The 20060-nt window shown below is 38.3% G+C and overlaps 1 protein-coding gene across 3 annotated transcripts in view; it reads right to left on the bottom strand.

Annotated features, from left to right (window-relative positions):
- Positions 1 to 20060, bottom strand: part of map2k6 (mitogen-activated protein kinase kinase 6) — a 33878-nt gene that overhangs the window by 8192 nt on the left and 5626 nt on the right. For 2 of the 3 annotated variants that reach the window (XM_081600377.1, XM_008437166.3), the window contains exons 2-11: positions 7911 to 7974; positions 6930 to 6978; positions 6362 to 6475; positions 5156 to 5275; positions 4429 to 4545; positions 4283 to 4334; positions 3118 to 3245; positions 2960 to 3037; positions 2472 to 2611; positions 53 to 98 (exon numbers count right to left, since the gene is read on the bottom strand). In XM_081600377.1, the coding sequence (XP_081456503.1) occupies positions 53 to 98; positions 2472 to 2611; positions 2960 to 3037; positions 3118 to 3245; positions 4283 to 4334; positions 4429 to 4545; positions 5156 to 5275; positions 6362 to 6400 (720 nt within the window). In that variant the 5' untranslated portion in view covers positions 6401 to 6475; positions 6930 to 6978; positions 7911 to 7974. Of the gene's footprint in view, positions 1 to 52; positions 99 to 2471; positions 2612 to 2959; positions 3038 to 3117; positions 3246 to 4282; positions 4335 to 4428; positions 4546 to 5155; positions 5276 to 6361; positions 6476 to 6929; positions 6979 to 7910; positions 7975 to 9384; positions 9950 to 20060 lie in introns of those variants that run through there. The other variant, XM_008437167.3, reaches the window with a different exon arrangement.

Raw genomic sequence — 20060 nt, 5'->3', positions numbered from 1 at the left:
GAAAACTAGAAATTAACAGAAGGACAAGGTGAACATAAAAGAGGAAACTCACCATGAGTTCTGTGTATGTTGGCCGCTCTTTGGCGTTTTTCTTTAAGCTGTGGTCAAAAAAAAAAAAAGAAAAAAAACAAGACCAAAATACAGAATTACTCTAAAACAAATTGCAACAAGTTGTTTCTGTACTTTCACATTCAGTTTTGCAGTTCACAGGAAACGAGCAAGACTGATTTGAGTCAATTAGTGTGATGGCGGATGGAACATGAACAGCTGCATGGCTCTGCCGGTAAAAATCAGCTGACTCCATTTTCTGAGAAATCATTTGCCCATCATTCGAGGACAGAAGAGTGAGAAGAAACGTCCATTCTGCAGGGAAAGCTGGAGTCGCAGCAGAATATCACAGACAGTTTATGCTACTTTGGGCTCAGAACACCAACAGATTGGTACAAGATCATCCTGCAGCAGAACAAAGAGCCCACACATGCAGACAGAACTGCGATGGTCTGGATTCTACAGAGGGCAGGATTCTGGAAATAAAACAATCTTCATCAACAGGGTGCAAACCTGCTTCACAGGCCTCGAGCACCTGCTGCTCTTTATTCATCTAAATATTCAATTATGCTGGAGGTAACTATGCAAACTTCTCTGAGTTTGAATGAGTTTAAATATTAGCACACAAAACACATCGGAATACACCTGCAGGATTTGGATGTTTCATAAATCAATGGAAACTGTCAAAAGGACGTTGGGTTAACCGACATCTCTCTGAATCATTTTGTACATTTTAGGCTGAAGATCAAATGTCAAAATTTACTGCCCCTCATTAATGCTGTCACAGCAAAAAAAAAAAAAAAAGACACTCGAAAGCTTAATTCAAGCAAAAACTAGAGCTGCCAAGTTTCCTGTAAATTCTCAACATAGCTTTGATATGTACAAAATGACAAATAAATAAGAAATACTCTTCAGCTGATGGGAGTCAGATGGGAAAACACTCTGTCTACTGTGATCACTGAGGAAACTGGCTTAATTAAATGATCTAAAACAAAGACTCTGGACCACTGAGCAACGCTCCAGATCTTATCCTCATGGTTTCTGTTCAGGAGAGGCTTAACACAAGGAATGCAGTCCACATACTGGATGCATCAATGTTTGGAGGTTCTGCACTTCCCCGGATTTTCTTCAACATTTCAAGGTCGTAGTTATCGCTGCAGTTTGTGCACTTATTACTATCACACTGTTCCTTCCACTCACAACTCACAACTGGCTAAAAAAAGAATTTTTGCCAGGTCAAGGTTTTCCAAAAACCTGATTAGAAACCAGCCGCAAAGCAACAAGACCAACCGTTTTGGTAAGCCCGTATCTTCGGATATCGACAACTGGAACACCACTTCTGCTGTTACTTTATTTGTCAGAAGAGTAAACCCGAAGGTCAGCTTAAAACATCAACAAGAAATGTGACTGATCTTATTAGATTAACGAAAAGGCAGAAACTAGGCTTTTCACACCTTTCTTTATATTAAAGAGATCCCTCCGCAACTCACGCAGTCACTGGCTGTATCTTCCTGTTACCATAATGCTTGCATCTGTAACTAAGCAACTGAGAAAGGAGGAAACAAAACCAGCGGCAGGAAATAAGAGGCAACAAGTTTAAAAATGAACATCAGGTGGACACAGAGACAGATCCAAATCAGAGCTCAGAATCGATGCGTTGTAGTGAATGCGTTGAATGGCTGCTAGTGCTAACAGGTTGGATCAGTCAGGTAAAAACTTTCCTCTGCTCTTATGGGAAAGGAAGAAGAAAATAAAGTTTTTTGACAGCTGTTACATCGTAGGCCTGTCAGGATAATACATTTTGCCCGACGATTAATTGCCCCAGAACTTATTGCGATAAACGATAATATTGTTGTTTGAGACAATCTTCAAGAAATAGAACGGTAGTAATGGAAGAATATTATAAGAACACTTAGACCAATAAACATTCAATTCGGATGAACATTTAAATATTGGAACTGGCAGACATGGTAAATATGCAAAATAAATAAACAAAACAACAGAAACAAGTAAAATTAATTCTGAAGTCTCTATAAACAAAATTGTCTTTAAAAAAAAAGGGATAGTTGGGACCAAAGCACCCGACTGAACACCAGTTTTGGTAGAAAGAGAGAAAAGAAAAACAATAAATCAAGCAAGTGAAAATTTTTGCATTTTAGTTTATCGTGTGACATGAAGCCTCATTCAATGAAACAATTAAAATGGAATCAGTGACTGAAAATTTTTTGGGTTGCTTTTTTAGACCTCTTAACAATTTTTACTCGGTATCTTCCAAAAAGATGATTCAACTTTATCAGATGTAAACAAGTAACTTGTAGAGGAAACAATAACATACTAATTAACAATGATTTCCTGTCTAATCTGTGGAAGTTTTCATATGCTTCTAGAGCAGTGGATCAACATAGAGTGACCCAAAGACGTACCACTGAGAGGTGAAATCCACAAAGTCAGGGGAGAACCGGTCGGCAGGAAGCTGGGGCGAAGGTTCTTCCACCACCTGCTTCAGCTGCTGAAAGGGCGTTCCCCACGAGTCGTACGGGAAGCGCAGGATGGCGAGCTCGATCTGTGAACACACACAAACTCGTTTCTTACACTTGAAATAAAGGCGACGGTGAGACAAACGACTACACAGAGCTGTGGTGAACACAGACAATAAATAGCTGTGGATTCCCACAAATTCCTGTTAGTCTCAGTGAAAAGTGAAAGCAAAATGTAAGTTTTCAGCTTTAAGAATTACTGAAACACTGTAACCCCTCTTGCCAGTAAGTGTGGGGACCAGTGATCTAACAACAGTTTTTTTTAATGAAATTTTTTTTTTTTTAACAACTTTAACTGGTGTGGCAACAAGTGTGGACAGTGCTGTATTCTCCCAACAGATCAGATGTTACTTATTTTTACTTAATTGCCCTACCATTGTGATTCCTAAACTCCAGATGTCGGATTTGACGTTGTAGCCTTTCTGGTTCGTCTCCGGGTTGATCCTCTCGGGCTGAGGTTGAAGAGATGAGACGGTCACAAATTTTACATTTGAACGACTACAGTTCATTATTAGAAAAAGATGCTGCTTACCGCCATGTAGGGCTTGCAGCCGGCGTCCATAGTTTTAGCCACAGAGTCCACCAGGTAGCCGCTGATGCCGAAGTCGCACATCTTCACTTGACCCTGAGTGTTGATGAGCACATTGGAGGGCTTCACATCTGGAGAGACAACAGAGGAAACAGCAGTTTTTGTTTGATTAGGGAACATTTTTTTTGCTGGTTTTAAAAATGAGAAGCTGTCTTCTTACGTTTCACATGCTAAAAGAATAAGTAAGGTTGTAGAATAAATATAAAATAGATATTATAATTGGTGTATCAGTACGCATGGCAGTTGGTATGTTACTAGAACTTAAAATATGAAACAAAAACAAAGAATAATAGCCGACACTATTTTTGATGGTGCAGCACAATGTTTCCTAGTTGAGAGAAAAATATGATTAGTTACAATATGACAATCTTATAAACTTTATTATTGAAAAACACAAGACATTTTAGCCCTCTTTTGGAAAATTATATAATTTAAAAGTGTCACTGCTCTGCTTTGCGAGACAGTAGACGGTATAAGAATATTCATCTTAATATTCAATCTACTGAAACTGCATTTTTTTAAATATTGAGGCAACAATTTAACTTATTACTTTAGAGCACAAAAAATAAAATTCCAAATTGTTATTCAGGCACCTTTTATTTAATTAAAAGTTAATTAGAAATGTGTGTTTGCACAGCATACTACTTTGCACCAGTTCAGACCTGGTACAAAGTAGCTGCACTTAACTTCTCCTTTCATGCATCTGCATGAACATCTGTCTGCATCTTCCACCAAATGCTAACGCCTCCTCAGAAAGAATGCTCAGGCTCCTCTTGAAGGCCATATTCTAGCATTTTATATTTGAACGCATGCATCAAAGTACGCAAGACATGTATACAGTTTCCCTTTTCAGTTACTGACTGAAATTGCATCAAAAAGATCCTAACTGACGTTTAAGAAGGCAGGAAACCCAAGACATTTAACCTGTAGAGTGCTCTTCACCAGAGACAGCTTCACATTTCAGAACTTTTCTCGAGTATCGAGTAATAAAGACGCTGTTATGATCCTTTAATAGGATCTGGAAATAGTCTAAAGGAAGGAAGGAAGCAGCTGACTGGATATTGACAACATCTCCGAGAGTTAAATGGGTTTCCACTCAGGCTCTTACCTCTGTGGATGACTTGCAGATTGCTGTGCAGATGCTCCAGAGCCTTTACTATCTGTTTTAACAGAAGTCATTAGTAAACAACTGAGAGTTGCATAGCAAATATCTAAAGCACGCATTCATGTGACGCTGCTAGTGAAGTAACCCACAGAGACAGCGATTTTTCCCAGGATGTCCTCGGGAATGGTCAGGTCCTTCTCGATCACCTGCTTGTAGAACTTGTCCAGGGAAGTGTCCATCAGCTCCATGCAGATCCACACGTCACCCTGGCAACAGATGGGGGTAGGATTTGGAAAGAGATCAAGACACAAAGCAGCCAGACGGATTCCCATCAGACAGGAAGTTTAAAAAAAAAAAACACCTAAACGAGGAAATCCTGGTCATTCATTCACTGATGCAGGAAGTTTTCTCCATCCGTTAAAATCCTCAGAAGAGGTTTTACTCACAAGAATGTTAGCAAGGAATAAAACAAAGGTTTAGCCCTGCTGTACATGTTATACATGTACAGCATGTAATATGATAATCTTTCGTCATAAAATAAGAGCTGGGAAGCGATTTCAAATGATCTTGACCTGCTTGTATTCAAGTACATCCAGTGAGTTACAGTCTAATGAAATGGTTGAACAAACAAGTTATCTGCTTCATTTCACTCTTTATTTATATAAACCGACAGCACTGATGATGCGGTTTTCTTAAATTACATTTTTTCAGCAGCCATTTAAAGTCTCTGACACAACTCATGTTTCCAATTTTATTCTTGAATTATCTTCCTTTTTCTAATCTCTGCCTTATACATGCTTTAAAATCGTCATTGAAACAGAGAGGACACCTAATAAACACCGTGATGCACATTAGGGTCCATGCAAAATAGCATACCTCTCTGAACAACGCTCCATAGAAAGTGACAGTGTAAAAACAATCCACTGTCCTCATGGAGATGTCCAGATCCATCAGCAGCCTCTTCTGCTCCTGAGTGTTAACAGTGGCCCGAATCCGCTGGAAGGGAACGACAGGAAATCTAATTAATTAATACACTGACAGTTGGTGTTGATTACGCAAGGAAAAGCCAGAATCTAACAAAGGCAACTCATGGGGAACTGTAGCACTGTAGCAGCAGCTGTTGAGGAGAAACTTTAGTCTACTCTTCTTCACAGCTCACTGAGGTCTGTAGGAATCGTAGCTCTCACAGCAGCTTGATTCTGCTTTTACTCTGTCATTCTGTTGCCCATTTACTGCTGTGTTTAGCATCTTCAACCTTGTTGATGACTTTGATTGGTAAAAACTTCAGCAGTCAATTAGATGGCCTCACGTCTCTCTCTAGAGTACTTTGGTATGCAGAGGAGGTCACGGCATACTCATTCATTTGCAAAGTGTTCTGGTTCTGTGACTACAGCACAAACTCTGACCATCAATCCACCATCACCACAACTTACGGTTGGTTCAAGGTGTTTGGTTTTCTCCAGACGTGGTCCAGAGACGTTGCTGCGGAAGTCATGCAGATGCAACTTTACAAGTCTAAGTTGTCTAAATTCCAGTTTTGTATATTCTTTCTGACTGTAGAATGATGAGTTTCGAATGGATGCACAGTAAGAGTTGCTTCTCTAAGGCCATAAGCAAACATCTTCTCACTCCAACATTGTGTCAACACACACATCTATCTTTTAAAACCTCTTGGATTTACAGAGGTGGGCACACCAGTTACGACCAGGTAGGTGGTGTTCGTCGCGCGGGTCCAAAGTCCTACTCTAGTTAGCTATTGGTTTCAGTCTCATGAGAATTCCTCCACAGTTGTCCAAACTGACATAGAGACTACAGTCTTCTGATTGCGCCCGCTCACAGCTGCTCTACACAACCCAATGAGAAATAAAAACATTCCTGTAACATTTGATTAGATATTGACTTGCATGCCACGATCAGTCGTTTTTGCAGAGTTCAGTTTTCAACCACAGTGATGATTGCCAACTGGCCAATGACAATGAGTTTAAAAGGTACACTGATATATTTGAAGTGGACGTTTGGCAATAGTAAGCAGAGGGTATCTGATCTTCTGGGCGACAATAACAAAGACTTTGATTTGCTCACCTTAACAGCCATGATAAGATCACTGGGCACATGCCTCATCTTGTCCACCACACCGTACGCTCCTCGTCCCAGTTCGCAGATCTGCTCCAGATCATCTGCTTTCACCTCACATTTCTGCTCCAAACACAGCAAGAGGACAGCGTCAAAGGGGTGAAACTTTTTGCAATGGATGTGTTTCATGTCTGCAAAGCTGCAAGTTGGCTTCCAGCATTTATTAATGCATGAAGAGGACAAAAAAAAAAAAAAAAAGATTTTTAAGGAAAAATAAATAAATTAAGCACTTCTGCCAACGGAACATTCCTATTATTTGAGGAGTTTAAAATAAATATTTTTACAGCATGATGAGCATTAAAGAGCATTCCTGTCTCCCCACAATCAGAAGAGGTAGAGACAGCTGTAATGTCCAACGAAGCGTTCTTTACAGCTAGCAGATGCTACTCTGAGCCCACTGGGGTTTATAAACAGTAAATGCACCAAGGGGAAGGAATAAAAGTCCCCAGCGAGACGCTACAGCACAAATAAAAATTTGACGGGGTCAGAAGTGGTGGAGCAACTGAAAAAGTATTACCTTTTCTCCAATTGTTACACAAGCCTTTGAATCCAAATCTCTGGGGGGTCTAAAAAAACACAAAAGGTAGCATTATTACACATATATCGGTTAAATTGGACAGCAAGAAACATTAAACATGAAAATTGGCAAGCAGCAAAAAAAAGCCTCTGATAAATTTAAATTAAATCCAGACCCAAAATGAACACTTAACATATAAATAAAAAAATATATTTTCAAGTGTATGTAATGGTTTGTTTTCTTCCACGCTGCCACCATTTACTGCACACATCAGGGCTGGTAGAGGCCAAGAAACCGTTCAATATTTTCTTATTTCTTGATTATATCAAAACATATATTTTTATTTAGTACATAATTATTACTCTCATAAAAATAAAATGAAATGTTAAACATAGATTTAACAAGCTAGAAAGGAAATAATGTTCTTTTTTTTTTTAGAAAAGAAATGATTTAAAATCAGCACGTCAAAAAAAAGAATGTATAAAAAGTATTGCCACTACCTGCAATGAAAATAAAAATGAAAAAATTACATATTACATCATACATTTTGTATGGAATATAAGAATGCAAAAAAGGATTTTTTATATAAAAACATGTCTCTATATGTTTTTTTATGTAAGAAAATACATGAAAAACAATTAATGACTTAAAACTAACAGCAGTGCTACTGAAAAAAACATAGAAATGTTACTAAAGTCTTTCTGCAGATGTCTGCATCTTAAAAACAAATGACTTGAGATTTAAAAAAATAAAAAAACAGGACTGAAATGTGAGGGTGCAAATATTTGTGATCAAAAAGTTGAGAGCAGAAATGTGCTCATTTTGCTGGAACACGGTTTCTTCCTGTTGTTCTGTGGATTTGTATTTCCCACGTTCAGCAGTCTGACGAGGTTCAGATAAGATCAGGTATGTGCCGAGCAGGAAGTGAGGATCAATAAAGCGCAGGATTTACGGGTGTATGTTGAAGGTAAAGAGCCTTACACGGCAGCAGGTGTGGGCTGCTCAAACACCTCTTTCGAGAGCTTCAACACCGGCTTCTTCTTACCTGCAAAACAAACAAAACAGTGTTAGAAATTTGCTTTCACAACGTTGGCTTCTCTAAAATGTGAACATTTTGTTAAACGTTTTCAGACTTTCGAACATCAAAAAGGTTGCAGTTTCGCGGGCGTTTACTGACATATTTCATTTTCAGTATCTTTTTTCTTTAAAGCTCAGCCTTAATATTTGCACACAGACATCTGACACTCTGCATTAAGCTAATTCCATTCCAAAACCACAAAAAACCTCTTTTTATGCCTTTTTTTTATTAATAACAGCAGGGCTATGGAAAGAAAAAAAACAACAAAAACAGAGAAAACGTCTGCAACTAAGACTGAGAATAGTTAAACATGAACTATTTATCACTGACTCTGGTGTGTGTAATGTCATTCTGAATGACAAGGCCAAGAGGCCTCTCACAACCTCTTCTATTAATGTAACACTTTCCTGCAGCCAGAGATGGCATTATATCTGTCAAATATGTAATAAGTTCACATTTGCAAAATTTTCAATATAGCTCGCATATTGAAAAATTACTTTCTTGCATTATTCTGAATTAAAATAAAACCTAAAAATGCGTAACGCACAGATATTTGTTTTAGAATTAAACCAAAACATAAGGGCATCAAACAGAAATCGGGCTATCAATGTATTTATCTAGACTGCTGCAACTGCCTTCAGTAGCTTTTATTAGAGAACAAAACTTTGCACCGTGATGGTCAAATGATCTTAAATATTATAGATATGCATTCGCATTACATTAGAATACACAAGGGCATCTTTATGTGACTGTGTGACGGCTCAGCTCTCCAACAGCACTTACAGAACTTAAGATACAAGCAACAAGTATACCTGGAATCACAAACTGACATATTTCTCTTAAAATGTTAACTTGTATCTAGTAACCCGTTCTGTAACTTTCTGTGCACTAGTTTGTGCAAGCTTGTGTAATCCTGGAGTCTGTGTGAGGAAGGAAAGCAGACGGGTGAGACGCCAGAGGATGGCTGCACTGGCAGCGGAGCATACCACAAGATGAAAGCATACTTAGCTTCTTAACATAGCCCAGGATGAAAGAACAGTTGATCATCCTGCTCAACTTTCTGTTTTGTTTTCTTTCTGTTTGCAGTCACAACAAAGAGAGCTAATTATATGCAATTTTAAAAATGAACAAACTGACATGGAGTTCCAAAAGAAACAACAAAAGCTGCATATTTGCGCAAAAATACGCAGCTAATTTTTAAACAGCAGCTGTAAAAATCCACATGTGATCATTTCTTTCACAGCTACAAACAGTTAAAAACAAATAATACAATGCCCGAGTGTTTCTGCCTGGGTAGATGAAGTCACTTAAATTATGAACTGATTCATCTGGATTAGAGTCAATCTACAATGTACCATCGTCACCATTAGTACTCACGGTTAAATGCAGTGTCTGGCTCCAGATCCTAGCTAAATGTTAGAGGTAAGAGGAAGTAGACGTCTGGCAGCCTGGGTGTTTTTGCCTCATATGAAGCTGCTGTACTGACAGTTTAATAGCAGTACGCTTTGTTAACCATAACTGCTTTCTGTGAGTCGTTGGCTTGCAGACTGTGTCTGGCTCAAACCTCCTCAGACTGGGTTGTAGAAGAGCAACCTGGTCAGTATTTACATATGATAGGATTAAAGTCTCAAGAGGGTTCTCTAGTTGGATGAAAGTTAAGCACTAAAAACCTGCATTTACTACATGTTCACATATTACATTTGAGGGTTCACGCTGAATAAAAGTTAATTTCAAACACACAGCTATACTAATTTCAAAAGAATGTAGCAAAACCACAGATGGTGTTGTGTCAAAAGCTAAATACACGAATCAGTTTTTGTTCTGCAGAAAGAGAAAGTAACTCAGCTAAGGACACTTTCAATGTTATTCCACAGAAAGTTGACCGTAAAGCTAAAATTATAAGAAAAACAGCAACAACAAACCTAGCATTGCAACAATCAGCAAAGCAAAAATAATTTCCCCCCCCAAAAAATTGTAGCAACACACGTTAAGACTTAAAAACTAAATAAATACAATAAAGAGTAACATAGTTAACATCACATTGTAAGTTAAATACATGGCTTGTGGTGTCCAACTTTTTTGCAACTAGAGCCAAAATTGTCAAGTAAAAAAAAAAAAAAAAAAAAAAACATTTGAGGGCCATAGAAAAATATATATTTTTAATAAAAACAGATTTATTGTGACTTTTTTTAAATTTTTGGTCAATAATAAACTAAACAGGCAAGATTTTATTGAGTCGAATTAAAATGTACATTTTCAATTAAATTATATTTAGTGCTATCAATCAGTTCTACTACGTAATCTCGCTTTAAAAAGAACTGTAATATCCAAAATTACGTGGAAAAGAAAGTTGACCACTCATAACAGGTGACGCGCCTGGTAAAATTCACTGATAGTTCCTATTTAACAGGAACCTCTAAAATCTTTGAGATGATGTTTTATCTGGTTGTGAAATCACCACATATAAAATAAAAGATCATTGTATCCTCCGACCAACAGGAGGCAATGATGATTTCTTACAATAAATGGCTATGAAGAAGATGACAGAATATTACAGATTTCTCTTGAGATTGTTTATTCGGATTGAGACACAGAAAAGCTGATAATCAAATTTTGCCTTTACAGCAATGGATATTTGACAGTGTGCTGTTTTATCCTGAAAATGTTTGGAAATCTCTGTAAGTAACTGATGTCATTTGATACTATTTAAAGCAACGCTGAAGGCGTCTCTCTTCAGAGAGCATGGAGCAGAGCCAAAAGAATAACTGGAATTTCTGACATTGTTGTCTTGAGGGAAAATACAAACACAAGTATCTGCAGATGAACCTGTCCTTCAGAGTTTTCCTGAAGCTTTCCAACACACACACGCACGGTGCTGTGTGTCCTGGTTTTTATCCAACTGTGCAGGGTGTGACGCTGCCGTGCTATGCAGTTCTCCACTGGTGGCCTCATGCTGCCAGCCTCCTGGTCTCCCCTTTCCAAAGCAGCTTTGTTGCAAAATGTCATTTTGAGCCCCTCCTACATGCATTTACACAGACAACAATAGTAACTGGAAACTGGCAATGCTGTGACAACTCACTGTAAACCAGAAAACAGGCGGAGAGTCAACACCTGCATCAAATCTGCACATTACCTGGGAATTAAAGTAATCTCCATCTATAAATTCTACACTAATCCCACTGAAATATTGTTCTGAGGTACACATCCTTCCGGTCAAAACTCTATAACTTCAAAAATGGATGGAGGAAAAAAAACACACACAAAAAAAAAAAATGAAAGCAATTTAACTATACATTTTAAGTTGTAAAACAACAACAACAAAAAAAAGCCCAGTGCCATTTCAGATGGCAAAAAAGGTCAAATGCTTTTCAACTTTTCCAAATTTGGTTACTTTACAGCCAACATTTTCATAATATCTTGGTATGATTTTATGTAACAAACCAGCACAAAGTACTGTATATCCAACTATGAAACAGTTATGCATTTTTACCCAAACTCTTACTGTGGAAACAAAACATTGGAAATGTAAAATTCAACCTTTTAAATATAATAATATCCTTAAATAAAATGGAAAAAAAAAACACTGCAAACAAATGCTTTCATAAGTCAAGTAGAGCAAACCTGTGTGTGACTTTATCGCAGCACAAATAAACAACACTAAATGTAATCACAGAGCACTGTTCAATCCATCATCTGAAGATGGAAAGACTGTAAACATGACAGTCCACCTAAACTGACAAGCTGGGAGAGGAAAACATTAATCAGAGAAGCAGCCAAGAGGTCCATGATAACTCTTAGAGAGCTACAGAGATGCATAGTTCAGGTGATAGAGCCACTATTGGTCAGGAACGCCACAGCCCTCTGTAGAGGATTCGGCGAAATGAAGGTCCACATCCAAATCCAGTGAATCTCTGGTGAGACTTAGAAAATGATATTTGCAGATGTTTTCCATTAAATGGGAATGAGATTAAACCAGTTAGTTAAGAAAGGGCAAAGTTTCAGTTTGAAGACGCAAAGATGTCGGATTTTTTGAAAAATACAAGAAAAGTCTGACGGGTCCTTATTAAAAATCACAAACCCGAGTTTCTAGATTTTTATCCGTAAGAAAAAAAATTTGGAAAACAATAAATCCTTCTCTTTCCACTTCACAAGAATACACCAGTTTGTAATGATCTATCACAAAAATCTACCCCCAGAAATTGCATGCAATTCTGTGGTTGCAAAGTTACAAAGCGTGACAAAGTTCATGATGTTTGAACACGTCCACAAGGCACCGTTTGGTTTTAAGGTGCGTATACACACATATAAAAATAGATTGTACTGTAGATATTTATAGACACAAACACATACATACCCATTCAGCCTCTGAGGTTGTTCCTGCTGTTAACGTGACACCAAGTACAAAATAAACATAGAAAGTTGACACGCCACGGACCATTTACAGTTCATGAGCAGCTTCTGTTTGCCGTTTATTAACAAAACACATTAAAAAAAAACATGACTCGTATTGCTCTTTTTTTTTTTTTACATAAGGATTCAGAGTGTTAAAGAAACATCAAATACAAGTGAAGAAAAAACATCATGCCCACAATACTGGAAATTATTAACTAAATGTGAGCTATAAGTGGCAGATTAACTGAGTTATGACGACTACATGAGTTCCTCACCAAATTCAATTTGAGTCTGCCTAAAAAAAGGTGCAAGTACCTGAATCATGTAAAAAAAAAAAAAAATTCCTGCAGAAGTCTGACAACTTCCACATTTAGAGAAAGAAGGATCAACATTGTCTGCATCAACCTGAACTTCTCCACATCACTGACCTAAAACAATGCATTAACCGAAGGCCAGCTGTATGGTTACAACAGAGCAACAACATAGTTTTTCCTTCTTCATGAAATGGACTGGAAAATGCTTCAGCTGTACTCAGATCAAGAGGCAAGAAGCAGCATGTTCCTCGCAGCTAAAGAGCAGAAGCCTACTTCAAACCTCTGCAGAGATATTACCATGCAAAGCCATGAAAAACACTGACAATGCAAAGGTTTCCCAAAACAAACATCCACCCCAGTAAGGGCAGATGCATATGCAAAGTGCGCAATGACATGTCTACACTAACAACAGAAACGCAGGGCTTGCGGAGCGTCGGCTGAGACTGCAGCTATGTGAAGCAGAAATGACAGGAGGAGCGCCGAGGTGTAGAAAAGCAAGCGAGAAGAGGTGGTGGGGGTCGGAGGGGCAGAGGATTATGTAATGTGTGTGGCTGGAAGGAATAAGCAGCAGCTCTGTTGTGTTTCGGAATACATGAAGCAACGATGGAACACAAATTCAGCCATAACTTAGAGTTAGAGACAAGATGTCAGAATAACAGAAACCGGGTAAATGCAAAAGTCCACGAATGCTTAAATGGTGCACATGAAGGTATCTCAATGAAATCGTTTAAAACAAGCTCCACACAAATGACAACCAACCAGTGTAATCCTGTCTAATACTGACTGAACGTTGGAGTCACCAAATGAACATTGATTCATCAGCGTCAGACATTCAGCTAGCAGTAGACTTTAAAAAAAATATATATATATATATATAGATATATATATATGTTATTACGATTTTCTGCCACCATGGCAGGTTCTACATCTGCATCTTCTAAAACAACTCAGTAGACTGAGGATATGCAGTCCTATAATCAAGTGAAAAAATAAGGTGACACAAGAAAGATTCAATTATTTTCATACTTGTATAATCCCCCCCCCCCCCCAATCTATGGAAAATAAAGTAATAGAATTGCATTTTTTTAAACCAATAATTTCTGCTCATTCCCTGTGAACTAAAATAAAAATGTATTTTCAAGCTGAGGGAAAAGTAAACGTACTTTAAAGGAGATGCTACTTATAGCCATGTACAACTCTCTGACATTGGTCAGAGGAATGTTTGCTCCACTCCTGCCTTCCAGCTCTGAAATGACCGAGGGGTTTCTTGCACAGACAGCCCAGGTAAGCAGAAGGGATATCAATAAGGTCAGGGTCTGGGCTTTGACTAGATTCCATTTGTAATTCCCACGTCTGAGGTCCTCGTCATTTTGTAGTGCCCAGTTCTGCTTCCGTTTTAATTTCTTTATTTTCCTTAAGCTTCTTCTAATGCACAGTAGAATTCGCAGATCTGATGTGATAAGCCTGTATGGGATTTTAGAGATTTTACATAAGAACAGAACACTAAAATTAAGTAAAGTGTCTTAATTAGATTGCCATATGAAACTGCATTACAATTACAATTTTATAAAAATTGATTTGCTTCAGTTTCATTGTTTTGGCCTGCTAAAATTCACATTAAATCTCTAAACTTCTAATTAAGGCTTCAGAGAGGTGTCCTAATCTTCTTTTCGTACATATTTCCATTTCATTTGAAAATATATTGTTCCTTTGCAGCAGTTTCTGCTGTGTGTAGTTTTCTTTGTAGTAACACCTACTGTTGAGTAAGGTTAATGTAATGACTGTTCCAGCTCTCTAGTGCCCGGATAAATGACAGCTCCACTCTGTCAACATCACACCCGCTTGCACAACAACATTATGCTGCGGTATAGTCAATGTTCATCTACGGTCCAGTAAAAATTATGTAATGATAGGATTGTGCAGTTTATGACGGGATTTAATCAAGTTTATGTGCATTTCAGTGTAAATGTTCATAATAAACAAAACATTTAATATTAGAATTTAATGCTTGTTTAAAGGTGTAATGCATACGTTTTCCATTATCAATGGGTAATCATATTAAATGAAGATTTTGCCTAAATCGATCAAAAATAATTGCAATCTTGGTTTCTACTGTTATCAAGCGCAAACATGTAAATGATTCAAGCCAAAACCACACCATCATCAAAACCTGAAGCTTCCCAAAATAAGCTCAGAAAAGCAAAATTCCCCAAAAAGGAAATGTAACAGTGGGTAAAGTGCCATGACGGCAGCATCGGCTCACACCACCAAAGTCTAAACAGAAGCAGAGCAGATAGCTATGCTAGAGAACATGTCATTCACAGACATGATAATCTATAATATTATGTCAAACAAAAAAAAAGATTTTACCTGCTTTCATTATTATATTAAAATCAAACCAAAATAAGTACAAACTGTCAAACTGGGTTGAGGGTGTTTAGAAAATATCAGAAGCCCTTCAAAAACACAGTTACAGTATACAACATAAAATAAAGTCCTGTGACAAACCACAATATTACATTATGCCACAAATCACTTTAAGGATGTCAATCCGATGAAAACCATACATCTCTACAGTATGCAACTGTAAATACAAACGTGTTAGCCACATCACAATAATTTGACATCTGAACAAAAACAGCAAGCCTTAAAAAGCAATCTCAACAACCAGGCAGTCAGCACAGGGAAACCCCACAGATCAGGACATTCAATAGGCAATTGATTAATCAAACTATTTAAATGCTCAGTAGGTACAACCTTTGGCTTTGCAGAAAATTAAAGGTATGTTACCGATAATCAATAATCTTAAAATAATAAAGTTAAAATGCATAAAAATCTGAATGTTACATGAGTTAGGCAAATAACAGAACAGATATAATGGATAACTGAATAAAACTGATTTTGGATAAAATTGTGCATACATTATTCCTGCACCAATCAATGAGCTCAAAGTAAAGGTCGACTGAGTTGGTATCAAAAACTTGCTTAAGTTCAATGTTTAGAAAAAAAATCATTAAGGGGGGGTTCCATCCTAAGGACCTGTCAAATATTGTATTCTACAGGTTGAATAAAGTATGGTTTATTTAACCGTACTTGAATGAATGAATTCAATTTGATTTGTTAAAATCAAATTGAATTAAGGTCGATTTCAACCTTAATTCAATTTAGGTTGAATTTGTAAACAAAAAGAAAATGTCTGGTGTGTGGTAGTGTTAGGAATATTTAACATTTACACCGATTATTTCCCATTTTTTACATTTCAACTTAAAAATGTCCCCATTCATCCTTTCTTCAGATTGTAACGCATAATTGGTACGCACAACTCTTCCCTTGTTCTTGGTCATTCTGCTGCACTCGGTATCAAAGTAGTAAACCATGGCAGAGAGGGTGGGTTAGTTAAAAGCAGCAGTACACATAATTCCAAGTAATTTCCAGCACATGAGCTCAAGTATGCAGGGAAATGCCGGAGGGAGGCCACAGGAGATGTCTGTGCTGAGACACTCCTTGTTCCCAACAAAACCAGCACAGACGAGGAAGGTGAGAAGCCGGCTTTCCTGCAAAGAACGCACCTATCGTTTCTCAAGAAGTGACAGCGAGAAGGTAACAACTAAGAGAGGCAATGCTCCTCGTCACCGCCAAGCATGCATGCATGCATGCTTGCAATCAATCGGCGTCGTCATGCATACATGTCGGCTTCTTAGTCTGCTGAAGGCGGAAGCTGGCACTGACAAATAAAGGCTTGCACTGGGATTTGTGCTGCAGAAAGAGGCAGAGTGCAGGCAGAAAGCCTCGAACTGTGAGGGCAGACAATGTCCTGGCTGGATAACGAGCCCAGATGACTGGGGACGCACAGTGCCAGCTGCTAACCCACACATGCACCCCAGCTGGAATTCAAAAAATCCCAAAGCTTCTCAATGGAATTCCACAGAGCAGGAGGAAGATGGATCAATCACAGAGGGAGGGAGGCAGTAAATCGCAAACACGGACTCAAGAAGGGACGGGGGGGAAAAAGACGGGAACAGAGAGGGGAGGGAGGCTATTGGCAGAGCAGGATTTGAAAATAACTACAGCCAGCGCCCTCGGCCGTTTGACCCCCTCCGACTGGCAGTTTGTGAGATACTCTACACTTCCAAAGATGGCAGCTCCTTTAGGTTACAGCTGCTGGATGCTCTTTTGGGAATCATGTCGTCATTGGCTCATGCTACAGTTCCTTTGCAGTCAGATCAAAATGACTAGCACAGAAGGTTCTGTTGATTACCAGGAAGAACATCTGAAGGAGTTGCCGGGATCTGATTTCAAATCCAAACCGGCTGTTTTAGAAAAACTAAACGTGTGAGTAAAATACAACAAGGAGGAACCTACAACATTTCGGTTCTCTGCTAGAATCAAAACTTGGATACACTTTCAACTAAATGAGCCTTTTATTCTGCATCTGCACCAATCATGCCCATGCAAAAGTGTTTTTTGATGGAAGATAAACTGAATTGGTTGAGAAAGTGAATCTTCACAAGCCCCACATTTGCATTTCTGTGTGTGAAACTTTAAAAGAGTGTGTTTACTTGAAAGCCCTCTTTGTCCAAAAGTACCGTGGCTTCATAAACAGACCATGTACTGCACCACACATTCAGATGCATTCAGATGTGAACTTAACACCATAAAGCTAAAAGCAAACTAATGTGGTTAGCCTCCTATCAGATCTAGTAGCTGAAAACTAATGTTGTGATACATTGAATGTGAAATACGACTTCAGTTAAATAAAACTAAACTACTGGTAAAAGAGCAATCTTGACCCGACCACAGGTCAGTCAGATGTTGCTTTCTCAAGTCACAACTGAGTGCATTTAAAAAAAAAACAACTATTTTTATTCAACTCACCTTTTATTAAAAATACTAAAGCCCATTTCATTGATTACTTTATGCAGGCGTGAGGAACACAGAGCGTCTTCACTTCCATGATGATCAACAATCCGGCCTTCGCATGAAAAACACTTTACAGACTGAGTCACTTCACTGCAGCCTGAAATTATGGCTTATTCACTCATTCAGACGACTGCTTTGAAATCAACAGATGCTCACGTTTGTGGCTGGTTTAGGTTACATCTTTTTCCGTAACACTAGAACACTGTCTTTGCTTTATGGAGAAAACACAGACGTCTCACAGTTGGTTATCATTTAACACTTTGGGTCACCTTAAGCTGGGGCCATGCAACACTTTTCTTTTTTTCCTGAATTTACCCCAGATTCCCATTTGGGGAAGGTTGAGCCAATCTATACTAGTTGTGGTCAGTCGGAAGGACGAGTCAGCATAAAAAGCTGTTAGTCTGAGATTGGAAGAAGACTGGAGTCTGCAAGTGCAGAAAGGAAAAACGATCTGACTCAGACTCAGCTGCAGTCAAACAAGCATGTCTGATTTTTTTTTTTTTAAGCAGATCTGGACGCAGCCAGGAAGTAGGACTTTATCTCCAACCCAACTGCAAATGCTTTCTGCTGACAGAAAGCATTTGCAAAACACATACATGTACTCGAATATTTAAGCCTGAAATACAGTCAGTTCTGAAGGGTCTTACTGAAATAAACCAAACAGTTGCATACTGACCACAAACTGTATTGGGACTTAATTGACACATCTCAATGAAAAACATTTCCAAATAGAAAAATACCATCCGTCATATAACCCTAATGTTTATTTGCACAGCCCCAAATGTCTGACTTCAGACATTTGGAAGAAATTCAAGGATTTCTTAAATATGCATGAAAGAATCAAAACAACACTCCAAGTATGTTTTTGATGAGAGAATAAGATTATAACATGATGTAAAGCTTAAAAGAGTCAGTTTTACATAATACCCTGTGTAAGATAGAAATAATATGCCTCTTTTCTAAATATGTCAAGACTGGGAGAGTGTGTCCTCAGCTTTTTGGATCTTGTCTCTACCATTTTTAGCTTTTAACCTACAAATTGCATTATAAAATTATACTAACATTCTTTTATAGCCTGCTTTTGAAGGTTTGTCTACCTAAACCAGCTACTGATTCCTTGAGAAAACAAGACGGTGTTTCTTTTTTATTGTGCATCTGATTTTTGGTTTTTACTGAGGTGCTAATTGGAGAGGAAAAAAAGAGATGTTAAGAGTGAAGAACTGCAGATTGCAAATTTCAGTCCAAGGCAGAGGAGCTTAAGAATGTATGTGTTTTCCTCACACATATGTAGGACAGCACAATTAATTAGCAGAGGACTAGATGGATCAAGGTGAATCTGCAGAAATGACCAATCTGTCAAGGAGAAGAAGGCTCTTAGCCAAAAGAGAAAGACTCTCTAGATGTACTTAATTCACAATGTACAAGATAGATGTAGAGGAGATAAAGATCTAAATGTAAAGATAAAATTTCAGCTGGATGAAAGCAGCTGAAATTAGCTTCTTTCACAGAGTAACCAGGGTATATATATCGCATGGCAGCTCCACAAACTTATTGGAGGGACTATACATCACTTCTTGCCTGGCAGCACATTAAGATCCACCAGGAGGAGCTGGAGAGAGTTTCTGCATATACGGATGTCTAGGTGTTGGAGAGGGTCAGGGAAGATCGGGGAAGCGGGTGGCTTGATGGACGGAAGTCAGGAACCTGAATTTCTACTATTTTTTTACGTGCGAATCATGTAGAAGAAAAACTTATGCTCAAAAAAAATGTACAGCTTTGAGTTGAAAGAAAGAAAACCAACACAAAGAAGCATCATTCATTCCGGTCTCAATTTAGCAGCACAGATGCAGCAGCTACATTCATCACTCAATTTGCATCTCTTAACTTGCACTCTTTTGGCCTAGTAAGGTGTAACACTCCACCTCCCCTGATCTTCACCCTCCGTCTCATCTCAGCAACAAGAATCTGAAACCTGCTGCCAACCTCGACAACACCTGAATTTATGCCTCTCTCTCCCTTTCAGCCTTGCACACACAGTCACAGCACCTTTTTGTTCCCTGCTACAATAAGAAGCAATTATTCCTTGTCTGGATGCGGTTGATCATTTGAACTACACTCCAACTAAACAACAGTCATCATCAACGGCCATCAAAACAGCAAATTTGGTGAAAACAGCTGAAATAGCCAGACAAACACGGTGATTGTGCAAGACTGGGGCTGCAGGAGGAGGCAGCTGTTGTGCACAGAGCTCAAGGTAAAACTAAACTGTTAAAGAGGCAATGCAGCACACAGTTTTTACCAGATATTTAACAGGTACAACTAAAGATGATGCAAGCACGCAGTTTTGATGTTTCATGTCCTGATGTGTTTTGTTAAAATCAGTCCAGAAATAAAAGTTATCACACAACATAATAGTGCCAGGGAGAA

Source organism: Poecilia reticulata, chromosome 19 (assembly GCF_904066995.2).
Source record: "Poecilia reticulata chromosome 19, P_reticulata-male-v2, whole genome shotgun sequence".
In the NCBI taxonomy this organism is placed as follows: domain Eukaryota; kingdom Metazoa; phylum Chordata; class Actinopteri; order Cyprinodontiformes; family Poeciliidae; genus Poecilia; species Poecilia reticulata.
Note: the sequence above shows the minus strand (reverse complement) of the source record. Positions and strands in the feature narration are given on the sequence as shown.